This window comes from Haliotis rufescens, unplaced genomic scaffold, assembly GCF_023055435.1.
Source record: "Haliotis rufescens isolate VD_foot unplaced genomic scaffold, xgHalRufe1.0.p SCAF_21, whole genome shotgun sequence".
NCBI classification, from domain to species: Eukaryota; Metazoa; Mollusca; class Gastropoda; order Lepetellida; family Haliotidae; genus Haliotis; species Haliotis rufescens.
In genome coordinates this window covers 5,719,691-5,732,350 of record NW_025963902.1, presented here as the reverse complement: position 1 = coordinate 5,732,350, position 12,660 = coordinate 5,719,691, and the positions used below count along the sequence as shown (strand labels likewise).

The following is a 12,660-nucleotide window of genomic DNA, read 5'->3' as shown; positions in this document are numbered from 1 at the left end:
ACGCTCTATCCACTCGTCCACGGAGCGGTCCCGATACCGCAAAGCGATCTTAGTGCATTCATGATTATTAAAACACATCTGTGACGTCATTCGATTGTTTGAACGCTCCATTATGTTTCAGGAATGGAGAGTTGCTTGTCAACTGTACATTATCTTGAAGCAGCATTTGAATTTTTCTAATATTTTGAACTACAGAATATTTTGTCAAAGTGTAAAAGTAGGGATGAGTTTTCAGTAGGGGAATATCCTCGTAACTCTCCATTCCTTTAAAATAATGGGCCTCGGCCCCTGCGGGGCCTCTGCTCCATTATTTTTAAGGAATGGAGAGTTACTCGGACATTCCCCTCTACATAACTCCCATTCTTTAACACAGACTAACTACTAACCGACAATAATCAACTAGCATCTGTGGCACATGATGTATGCCAGGATACCGAGTGCCAGACAGGGTAACAACAAGTATCATCTTTTAACGTCTTTTGGTATGACGCGACCGGGAATCTAACAAATGATACTGAAAAATATATGCATGTAATGGCCTAATAAAATTAAAGACACATTTTAATTGAATTATGTTTAACTTAGTATTAACATCTTAGGCTGCCTCTGATGAATAATGAGGTCAAGAAATGAGGGCTGCACGTGAAGTATTTGTGCAATCGTTGGGCCATTTTGCGTTTTCAATTACGTTACGAGATGCATGTGGCCAGTAATATTTTGGTATTTAATGATCAAACCAATGTTTCTCGGTAGCCCCTGCACAGAGAATATGTCTAGGTTGAATTGGCAAAATTGCAGCAAAAGTTGGACATGGTTCTAATACGTAATCGTAAAATTACCTTATCCGATTTCCTTGATCTGAGCAGACATATCGTGTTTCACCCTATGTCGGAATGTCGTAAACAGGAAACAACCCCACTTCCAACATGCATTACTTACAACATGCTGCTAGCCCCGGAAAAGACAGGTTCATTCTTTGACCCGGACTTCAGACCTGAAAACGAGCGTATAAAACCCCCGTTTTCGTCATTCCGTGAGAAACTTTCGTTCATGTGGCGGATAGGGGCGAGTGAAACCGAACGACAGCTATTCACAACAAAAATAACCTAAAAGACGTTCGGCATATTCCGGAATGACACGAGTTTGTCACGAATGGGAGGGATAAAGAAACCTCATTTTCCTTACTGAACTAATCTCTGTTAGATCGCCATAACTAGAGACTGTTCATTCGTTTTAGACAGTCTGAGCTGTGATGAGTGAGTGAGTTGGGTTTAACGCCACTTTTAACAGTATTCCACTTACATCACGGCATGTCAGCTTAATGTGGTAGGAAAGCCCGAAGTGATGTAGGTCTCAGACGTTTACCACTTCGGTGAAACCCACGAGCACAGGTATCGTGCTGACAAACCTAGAAACATAATCGGAGCGAACCTGGATTCGAACCCCCAATCATAGGTTTCTGGCGTGTCCAAGGGACGCAACTCTGCACAGCGAATCGCGGCGCCTCAGACACCCGTGCTCCCCTGAACTGTGGAACATGCGCAGGTTCACATTAGATAGACGTATTTATGGGGCGGTGGGGTAGCCTAGTGGTTACAGCGTTCGCTCGTCACGCCGAATGCTCGGGTTCGATTGCTTACAGAGGAAGGAGCGTACTCTTGGGGTTGGTTATGTTCTGGTATTCGTTGATTGGTTAATACGATGACACTTTAGCACAATTCAGTTTTCGTTTAAGGGTTGTGAAGTTTTGAAATAATATTCTTAATAAACATTACACATTTTCCTTTTCGAAACATATATCTAATGACGTTTTTAATGGGTAATATAGAATAAAGACCTGTAATATACTTGTTGCACGATGTGACGTATTGGGTCCGTGTGTTACATCCTAGTTACGTGGTGTATATATATTGGGAATGCTTGTTAAAACAGCTGTTTATCCATCACGTTTCTTGGCGATAGTTTTGTGCGTTAATGATTGGCAAGGGTGTGAAAAACTGCATGGACACGTCGCTATGGATATATTAGAGAACTTGAACAGCTGACAATAAGTCGCCGTACGTTTCAGGGCCGGGACCACAGTTCTCTCTCACTCTCTCTCTCTCTCTCTCTCTCTCTCTCTCTCTCTCTCTCTGAGTGGATGGGGTTGGTTGTTAATGGTTGTGAACCCCTCCTAATCAAAGCGTACGAATCACAATGATGTATTAAAACATACAATTAAATTATGGTGACATGTGTTTAAACAAAAATGAAAATTAATTGACTTATTTTGGCCAACGAACCCAAATTGTTTCCCGATTTGCGTGCTAGCATTTTATATATATTAAAGTGCACCCCCTCCTTTCCAAAAGAGCTGTGCCCGGGAGAACGAGCCTAGTACTATACACTACATCTCCACCATGCCGCCTATACAATATCTGTATGATTTTTATAACAACCATATGCATGAACAGAAGACTTGAGATATCTTACATTCAGTGCTCTTCTGTCTTAGCTGTCTGTGTGTCACCAAGTTTTTTTGTTGAACCTTATCCTCAAGTAAATATGGACGTATTCCAATATCATATATTGAGCGTGTCCTTGCGGAAAGTTTCCAGGTGCGTTGTAGTGATATTGTGCTACATCGCCCGTTAGTCATTCACAAGTGTTATCTATCACCGCCCGCGTCACCACGTGACCGCGTCGAGCAGACGACAGTTTGCCGGGCCTGCACACAGTATTCAGAGTCCGACTGAACAACTGACAACACGCAAGTATGTCTGCCCTCGTTGGAAAGTGGAAGCAAGTTGAGTCTGAAAACTATGGCGCATTATTTGATGCATTAGGTGAGAATTTTGTTTTATTTTGAATGAAATATTTTATCGTAACTAAATATTTATATATTGCGGAGTTTGCATTGGAGCATAGTTGTGCGAGATCTTTCACAGATCGGTAGCGCAGCGGGGCAGGGTTAAGTCAAAAGCTGTACTTGAGTTCAACTCCCAAATTTCAGATACTGAACATATAATTCTATAGTAGGGTGAGGTGAGGTGAAATGGGTTTGACGTCGCTTTCAAATTGACATATATAGCGACATGAATGTACGCGCGTGCGTTTGTGTGTGTGTGTGTGTGTGTGTGTGCGTGTGCGTGTGCGTGTGCGTGTGCGTGTGCGTGCCTGCCTGCCTGTACTAGTGCAGACAGGGTAACGACAAGTACCATCTTTAAACGTTTCTTGGTATAACGCTGCCGGAGATCGAACCCCCGACTGTCCGCTCTCGGGCAGACGCAGTATCCACTAGACCACGGCCCTGTGTAATTCAATGTGCGTCGAGTGGTTGAATGTGACATGGCTGCCATCTTATTGTTCGTTGCTCATCTTCCAATGATGGTGGCTGGTCCAGACTGAATCAGTTCCAGTCAGCCCAGATGTAGCTGGAAGATGGCTGTAGATTAACATCATTTCTCACACACCTGTAGCACGACAGGTGCACGACCGTTGAACACGTTACTATCAAATCACATTCTATCTCACTGAACGGTGTTGTACTAACAGCCCATGTCCAAGTACTGGACTATAACCCTACGGGCGATGAGGTAAGCATTGTGCACTGGGTTCTCTTCAGGGATGTAGGATTCGATTGCTCTCGTTTGTCAGAGCATACAACGTTGGGAACAATTTAATTACGCCATTAAGATGAGTAATGGCTTTTTGTTAATTAGGCAATAATTATTTTCTACGAAATTGGCTTACTTTTTCTTTGAAGACTCAGCTAAGTTTCGGACTTAGGGTCTTAAGGAATATCAACCTATTTCTCAGACTTAGCTGAGTCAGATTTCAAAAACTTCAGTTTTATGTTAAGAAAAATCTTATTTTGTTATGAATACCGTCCCAGGAGACTTGTGACTTCAGTATTGTGTGCACACCACCCACCAGCTTTTGCACGGGTGGCCCAGTCGTCTAAGGCGCCGCAATTCGCTGTGCAGAGTTGCGTCCCTGGACACGCCAGAAACCTATGATTGTGGGTTCGAATCCCGGTTCATCCCGATTATGTTTCTAGGTTTGTCAGCACCATGCCTGTGCTCGTGGGTTTCACCGAAGTGGTAAACGTCTGAGACTTGCATCACTTCGGACTTTCCTCCCACATTAAGCAGACACGCCGTGATATAACTGGAATACTGTTAAAAGCGGCGTTAAACCCAACTCACTCACTCACTCACTCACTCACTCACTAAATTTCAGTTGTGTTAATAAGTGCATCTTCTGTTCTGAACATAGCTGAAAGAAATTCTTAAACCGCCTGCATGTTTTCCAAGCAGGTCTTACTCGCAAAACACCTCTTCTGATCACTTTCAATCTGTCCATCACAGTACAATTCCCTGTGACGTTATATAACACACTACACATACACAGCTCTCGCCATGCGGAGACGTGGACACAGGTTGTAGCTGGGTCGTTCATGGCTGCTGTACATATTCCAGACTGATCAAAGTCCAAACTGCTCATAAATTAGATGCAGACAGAACAAACTGATATTTTGTATTGGTTATATTGATACTACCAGTCGGTCGCGTCTGTATTCTCGCTGTCTGTTTGCTATCTGGGGCGAAGTATAGAACATGTGACTATGTAAAAACTATTGACATTATAACTGCAGGGCCGAAGAGCGTAAACAACGGAAAACCGGATTTGAACAAAAAATTACAAACGTTATCAAAACGTAACTAGCTAGACTGAAAACAGTCGCCTTGAGACACGATAAGTATGTATACCGAAACGTCGCATTTACAGTAAATAAAGATGTTGTTATCCATAAATTGTGTCCACTTTGTCATCCGTCAGCTTCTAAGTAATGCCTATCAAACAATTCAGTCGCTGAAACACTGGAAATCGTAAGGTCTAGAATACAACTACATAGTTCCCGTATTAAATACATCAACCATTTCTTGTTTGTTTCATTCTAGCCACCATCAAACATGGGTGTATACCTTTTCCCCACGGCAGTCAATATGAAGGGAGCCAACTCCTAAATGTTACTATATACGACACCGACAGAACTAAGTAATTTTTAAAACATGTAGGTCTATTGAAAATACCAACCGGGCGCGTCTCCATGCAAGATATGGCTAAACAATATTTGTATGCATTCTATAGCTGCGAGATGTGTGTCTGTAGACCTGTAACTATATTAGTTATTTGAATACATTTCTACTTCAAACTGTTCAAAGTACGAACTGTTAATAAATAAGACGCCGACTGAGCAAATTAATTTTTGATATGTTTCAAATTGTATTGCTTCACTACTATAAAGTGTCATTTGCGTTCATCTGGGAGCTGTTGGTATACACGTTGGCGGGAACTAGTTATTAGAATAGTTACATGTAAATGTGCCCTGTTTGTGATTGTTTGGTATTGTGGTGGAAGTGAGCAGACAGGGGACAAAACGCTTTCAAGCAATAACCGAGACACAACGAACCACGGGTAGGTGACTTAGTAATATTTTGAAGGGGTGTACCTGCAGCGGTGGGTACCATATTTCGACTCTTGACACGACATTTCAATGATTTATTAGAGCCCGGCTCCATATTTCTACACGGCCTTGATACGGCCGGCACATTGTCAGTCAGCGAGTTTGGTTTAATGCCGCTTTGAACTGTATTCCAGTTATATCACGCCGTGTTTGTTTGTTTGTTGTTGACGGTGGTCTGTAACTAATCGAGTCTGGACCAGACAATCCAGTGATTGACATCATGAGCATTGATCCACGCAATTTGGACCGATGACATGCATCAACCAAGTCAGCGAGCCTGACCACCCGATCCCGTTAGTCGCCTTTTACGACAAGCATAGTCGCCTTTTACGGCAAGCATGGTTTGCTGAAGACCTATTCTACCCCGGATCTTCACGGGTCCTAAGCTGAGTGTGAGAGGAAAGCCCCAAGTGATGCAGGTTTCTGACGTTCACCACTTTGGTGATACAACGAGCACGGGTGTGGTGCTGATAAACCTACAGAACATAATCGGGCGTATCTGGGAATCAAATCCACGAAACAATATTTCTATGTTTCTGGCATTGTGCAGAGCAAATTGCAGCACCGTATACGAATGGGGCAGCCGTGTCCCAGAACTGTTACCTGTACTTGTCGAACTCCCTTAAACAATTCCGAGACATGTGACGGTTTTAGTACCGGAAGTTAAGGTCTATCAGAGAGCGAGTTGGGTTTAACGCCGCTTTTAACAGTATTCCAGTTATATCGCGGTGTGTCAGCTTAAAGTGGGAGGAAAGCCCGAAGTGATGCAGGTCTCAGACGTTTACCACTTCGGTGAAACCCACGAGCACGGGTATGGTGCTGACAAACCTAGAAACATAATCGGGGTGAACCGGGATTCGAACCCACGATCATAGGTTTCTGGCGTGCCCAAGGGACGCAACTCTCCACAGCGAATCGCGGCGCCTTAGACGACTGGGCCACCCGTGTACCCTCTATCAGAGGAAGTACGATAAAACGTCTGACTTATATACTCACCGCCAAAGGAAACGGGAACCATAGAAACATATGGAGAAGTGTGTACGTTTTCCAAAGCGTATCACTTAATGACAAAACTAACAATAAGTCAAGTGTTACCACAGAGTGTCTTTATTCTTTATATCATGATATGCCACACGTGATTTCCGAACTTTACACGCTAACCAGACAAATGGTGCATCTAGAGTCATGGATCTATGACAACAGATGTGCTGAGTTCATGAGCGTCTGTTCAAACAACATCACAGTATGTTCGCTTGTGCATCGCGTCTCTCTCGTCGGTGAGTATATAACGCATGAGTGAGTGAGTATGGTTTTACGCAACTTTTAGCAATATTCCAGCAATGTCACGGCGGGGGACACCAGAAATGGACTTCACACATTGTACCCATGTCGGGAATTGAACCGGGTCTTCGGCGTGACGAGCGAACGCGTTAACCACTAGGCTACCCGACCGCCCAAATTAACGCAAGAAGCAAGCTCGCCAGCTCATATATTATTGTAATGAGTGAATGTTTAGCTCCGGTTTGAAGAACAAACGTAAAACCAAATTGAAAAGTGGGTGTAGACACTTTAATTGCAGTGAAGCCTATGAGCCACGGTGTGTCGGTGACACCACAAACAGGGACAGTTACAGCCTGCATAAACGATACACAGTTGCTGTGAAGTGCACGGTTTATCCATCACCAAGCCAAATACTTAAAGGGGTTATTGGCTCAAACAAATAGGCAGTCCCAGCCAGTTTGATTCAAGTCATTGAACACTGCTTTGTCTCAGCTCATATATATTACTGAAAGAAGTTAAAAAACTTGTTTTTTCATATTACTATTTCATATGTCATGTCAGATTAAGTATAATAATGAGGATCGAGTGTTCTTAAATTCTTTTGAGTAGTATATTACGATGCAGATCAATCAGTAGATGGTATAATTAAAAAGTCTAGACGTAGAATGAACATGGCCAAAAAAACTCCGGAGTGAATCCTGATTTTTTAAAACTTGCATCTTAAATTGGCTGTTTATGTCAGTTTTAAAGATTATCTCCAGGCACGACGCAGTCAGCGTCTCAGATCTTGCACGAAGCTCATAAACTGTCCATGCAACACAAAAACGTTGATATGATGCAACCGGAAGTCACGCCCGCCAAGACAGTCCTTGTTTGAATAGCCTGTCAATCTCATTCCTTCTTGGTGGGAGACACGCTGATATGAAGAACAATTGGCGCCGCCGTCGTGAACCATGTCTACCAAGATGACTTCTGAGTTCACTCGTGGTCGCATTTGACTAAATAGAGCGACAGACGACGAGACCACGTTTTACCAATGATTTCACTCGGATGTCGTCTGCCGCTCAACATTCTTGTATAGATGTCCTTGACCTTGGGTATCTCATTTATCAGTCTAGCTGGCTGTTATCAGCCAGGACACGTCTGTCCGAGTTCCCACCCCTCCGATTTGACAAAGATTGCGTCATGGTTCGTGTTATCTTCATTCATTACTCATTATAGACTTAACCTGATAAAATACATCAGACGTACAGCTGTATATGCCCCTTACTTGTGTTATCACTGAGAGCACGCCCACCTGCCGCGTGATTCCACTTGGGACAAAGTTCCAGCGGGTTGATAGAACTTTTTTTGACCGTTTTTTTTTAAAAACAACACGTGCTACACATTGATATAATATCCTAATGATAGGAAACTACACACTATGAGTAAGTGAGTTTGGTTTAACGCCTCTTGTAACATTGTTCCAGACATGTAGGTAGACACGAGGTGTCAAAAAGAAAAATCAGTGATCCATTTATATAATTTTTACCGCTATTTTACCTTCAACTTTCGTTGGAATTTGTTTTAGCGGATACTCCTGGATGGTTATTCTCTGGAGTTGGTGTTTTGTATTCACTGACGAGCTAGTTCCTATTTTGCCCTTAACGCCAAAATTTAATCTGTTTTGGCGGATAATCTAGACTGCATATTCTCTTGCATTGACATTGTAAATCTAAATGACGAAGAGTAATATTAAATTTTAAACTATTATTTGATGGAAGAAAAATCCTTTCTCATATCATTCATTTTTTTCATCTTGGCCTAGAAAACGTGTTAAACAAGAAGAAAAATAGTAATATGCATATATGTAAAACACAGTCGGGGTTGTTTTTGAAATAGCCAACAAGAGCAATGCCACAATAACGTCACTGGTCCTACAGAAAACGTGCTTGACAACTTTCTCACTGAGATCATTTCAAAAGAATTTCAATATTCAACACCACATCCGGCAATTTCTGTCCATTCATCCTACGAAAGTTGCGCAAACAAGCAAACTGTCATTTCAAATTTTTCAGTGGCTATTCCGGCAATCTCGATGTAAGCTTCAGTGGGGTTGATGAGTGTTGACTTGCCTTTGTCTGTATCTCCAACCTGAACTGCTGTACGATAATATATCACCTGGCTAGACAAAACGACTTCTTCAATCCGGTCAGATTGGGCCTTGAACCACCATCCCTAAAGTCACCTGGTGACCTGGTGACCTGGTGAAGGATTAGGCTCAGTGCAAACTGCTTCACCTAACCCCAACGAACTTGCAGACACTCTACTTGAGGACTTGAGGCGATCCTCCACCTTCGCCCCGCAGCCATTTCCTGCCACGGGTTTTGACCTGTAACCCGGGGTGTGTAGCGTGGTGGGGTGGATTGTGGTGGTGGGGGGTGGGGTAGGGTTGTGACTGAAGGGGTTCACATACCTCCTCTACATACCATTTACAAATGGGATTCTTTTATATGGCAATAGGTTTTACTATGTGTCAAGGTATTTTCAGCAAAATATTTAATGAAAATTCCTTCGAGAATTATTTTCATACATATATTCAGGTAAACAAACAAAAAGGGCGACCCTTAGTTAAATTATCAGGGATAGATTAGGAATATATTTCAGAAGGAAGATGAGGTTAAATGGCGTTTAACGTTGCGTTTAAGACTATTTCACTTGTATAGCGATGTGCATGCACGTGTGTGCGAGTGTATGTGTGTGTGGCTGCTTGTACTATAGGGTTAGCCCACTGACATACCATGCCGCAGTTTTAACATGGGTACCTCACTCAGACACGCTATGCTAACTCCGAGCCGGGCAGTCCTTGTTTGATCCACTTAATGCCGAGCGCCAGGCAAAGTGACAACAAGTACCATCTGGTCTTTTTGTATGACACGACCGACCATCAACCTTCCGCTCTCCAGTCTCGCGCTCTATCGACTACATATTGGAGGCAGTGTATTTCAGAGCATTGATAAACCTAGAACAATAATACACGTACATTCGTGCTAGAAATATCGTGTAGATGTTTGACATGTGACTTTAATTAATACGTCTTTACTGTATGTTTTGACTCGCTCATATATAGTGATTGAGTGAATGTCATGGTGATTTTACAAAACGGGTATAAGATAGGATTTTCCTTTTTCCGTATTTGAGCGAGAGGTATACCGCAGTTCTGACACTATTTATTGCCAATAGCATCTTCAAATTTCAACTTAGTATGCATCTTGAAATTTCAGCATAACACCTTGAAATTTCAAGAAAAAAACAAAAAAACAAATGGCCCTAAAAGGCTTCCGTACATGAAACATATCTAAATTTAGTTCCAAGTTGCCAGTTAAAGGCCATAATTGTGCACTTCACCATGTCTCAAGTCCAATACATGCAAGTGGTCGAAATAATATAACTCAGTCCAAAAACATTCATGACAACATTTTCCGTGAGTTTAAGACTTGCGTTTTCCAGTGGTCCTCGTATAGCCCTTTTCTAATCTCGTCCTTTGTTTCCTGCAGGTGTCCCGGCTGAGACCAAGGAATTGTTCCTGGCCAACAAGGCGGAAGTTGAGATTGGCAATGATGGGGACACTTGGAGCATCAAGTCCACCGTGATGGGCAAGACGCGTGAGGACAAGTTCAAGCTTGGGGAGGAGACAGATGGCGTCTCCATCATCGGATCTCCAATCAAGGTAGCTCAGGGCGGGGCTGCAGACAGGGGTATAGGTGATATTATATCGGACATGTGCGTCAGGTGATAGTGTATAGGACATATGCGTCAGGTGATAGTGTATAGGACATGTGCGTCAGGTTATAGTGTATAGGACATGTGCGTCAGGTGATATTGTATAGGACATGTGCGTCAGTCGATATTATGTAGTACATGTGCGTCAGTGGGTATAGGACTTGTGCGTCAGGTGATATTATATAGGACATATACTGATATAAAACAAGTGATATAGGACGTATAGAACAAGGGCTACAGGAGATGTACTGATATATAATATAGCTGCACGACAAATTACAAATTACAATAAAGACCGAAGCGTCGTTTATTGCACGATAAAGCATTGTTCTATCATGACGTCATTTCTGGAGATTCGAACATGCTCTCGCAACTTGATGACGTTATTTTTAAGAGGGAAGTGTCTAGTTAGTTGTTTCCCGTATATGTAGCTGGGCAACGTAGATAAACGCAACGGCCGAACGATCGCAGTGGGAGAGATATGACAATCGGTATTGGGGGGAAAGTGACTAATAACCGACGTGCAACTTGTGAGAACATACGGGAAATACCAAACTTAACCATCCTGTTCATAAAAAAATATATGTCCGACATTGCCGAGGTCGGGTCCTATTCAGGGGGTCATCAGTATTTAAATATGGGTAAATAATTTTAAAGCTTGTACAGTTTAGTAACATCCTTAAAGAGGCTGTACCTATATTGATATTTCATTTAAAAAATAATGCCCCTTTGAGTGTATGACACATCTTCAAACATTATTTTTCGAATGTTTGTAACACAGTTATTTTACCAAAAAGGACAGACAATTATTTGTAATTCCCAATGGATAAAATAATCTCTCTTAGGTTTTTAAAATTTACGATAAATACTGTTTTTTCCAGTTTACAACGACCTTGGATGGAGAAGCACTGGTGGAAGTGGGCAAGGCCCAAGGGAAGGAAGTCACGACCAGGCGGGAGGTTAAAGGGGGACAACTGGTGTCGGTAAGTATACTTTGTTAATTAATCATACATTAACCATTCCACTATTCCGAAATGAAATCCCAAACTAAATAGTTCAGGTGTTGTAAAAACATAAATCAAAATAGAAATAAAGTTAAAATTATTATTTTCTTTCTTCTCTGAATATATTGTCACATGTGCAATTTTTAGTTAAACTCTTTTGTTATCTATTGTCAAGCAGTTTAATCTGTTGTATTGGTGAAATGAATTTCTTTTTAAAAAAATTAAATTTTCATTTTTAGGTTGCGTGGAAAATTTGAATCAATTTAAAGTCTCTGAGTATAAACACATGTCACTTTATTTTTTCTTCTCAGACCTTCACGCTCGGCGATGTAGTTGCGGTCATCAAGTCCGACAAAGCCTAAACGATCTCTCCTGCGATGATGGGGTTCTTGGACATGGCTAGAAACCTACTGACTTTAAAACGCGCAACGACAAAATGCAAATGAACATGTGTGTGACGTGTGTATACCACCGGGGAAGCATAGTGTGATATGAAATTATCTCCTCTTGTTTGAGACATCAACCTAATGGTATTTGGTTTACTGAGTGTTCAAGCCCCTTTTGTAACGATACATACAATTGCACAGATGTTTGAATTATTGCTAGAAGAGGTACAAGTCTTTTGCCAGAAGAGCTGAAGTTCCACCAAGGACAACTGCTGTACAAATCCCGTGTGTATTGTACTGCTGCAAGAACTTCTGTTTTAACAAAATAAAGCTTACCACCTTTTGTCAATTTGTCCTTGTCTCATTCTCATTAAATTCGGGGCGGTCGGGTAGCCTAGTGGTTAAAGCGTTCGCTCGTCACGCCGAAGACCCGGGTTCGATTCCCGACATGGGTACAATGTGTGAAGCCCATTTCTGGTGTCCCCCGCCGTGATATTGCTGGAATATTGCTAAAAGCGGCGTAAAACCATACTCACTCACTCACTCACTCTCATTAAATTCGCATCTTATACGCTGAGTCGATATCTCTCAAAAGAATGATTTTAGAATTATGTTTTCTTGTCCTCAAACTGCCAAGTACTATAGTACAACCTTCCAACGTCATGGTTTGGGGAGCGGTCGGATAGCCTAGTGGTTAAAGCGTTCGCTCGTCACGCCG

At 42.1% G+C, this 12,660-nt stretch overlaps 1 protein-coding gene across 1 annotated transcript; it reads left to right on the top strand.

The window, feature by feature from the left end:
* Nucleotides 1-2,669: 2,669 nt before the first annotated feature.
* On the top strand, nt 2,670-12,285 carry LOC124133358 (fatty acid-binding protein, brain-like). Its single transcript, XM_046497734.2, has 4 exons — nt 2,670-2,825; nt 10,327-10,499; nt 11,434-11,535; nt 11,868-12,285. Exons 1-4 carry the CDS (start codon nt 2,756-2,758, stop codon nt 11,916-11,918), a joined length of 396 nt encoding a protein of 131 aa, XP_046353690.1. The 5' UTR covers nt 2,670-2,755; the 3' UTR covers nt 11,919-12,285.
* The last annotated feature ends 375 nt before the right edge of the window (nt 12,286-12,660 follow it).

What these genes read in the sequence shown, in the direction of transcription:
- LOC124133358 (XM_046497734.2), top strand. Translation starts at nt 2,756, where the DNA reads ATGTCTGCCCTCGTTGGAAAGTGGAAGCAAGTTGAGTCTGAAAACTAT. An exon ending in TCATCGGATCTCCAATCAAG is followed by an intron (nt 10,500 to 11,433) that starts GTAGCTCAGGGC and finishes TGTTTTTTCCAG; the next exon opens with TTTACAACGACCTTGGATGG. An exon ending in AAGGGGGACAACTGGTGTCG is followed by an intron (nt 11,536 to 11,867) that starts GTAAGTATACTT and finishes TTTTCTTCTCAG; the next exon opens with ACCTTCACGCTCGGCGATGT.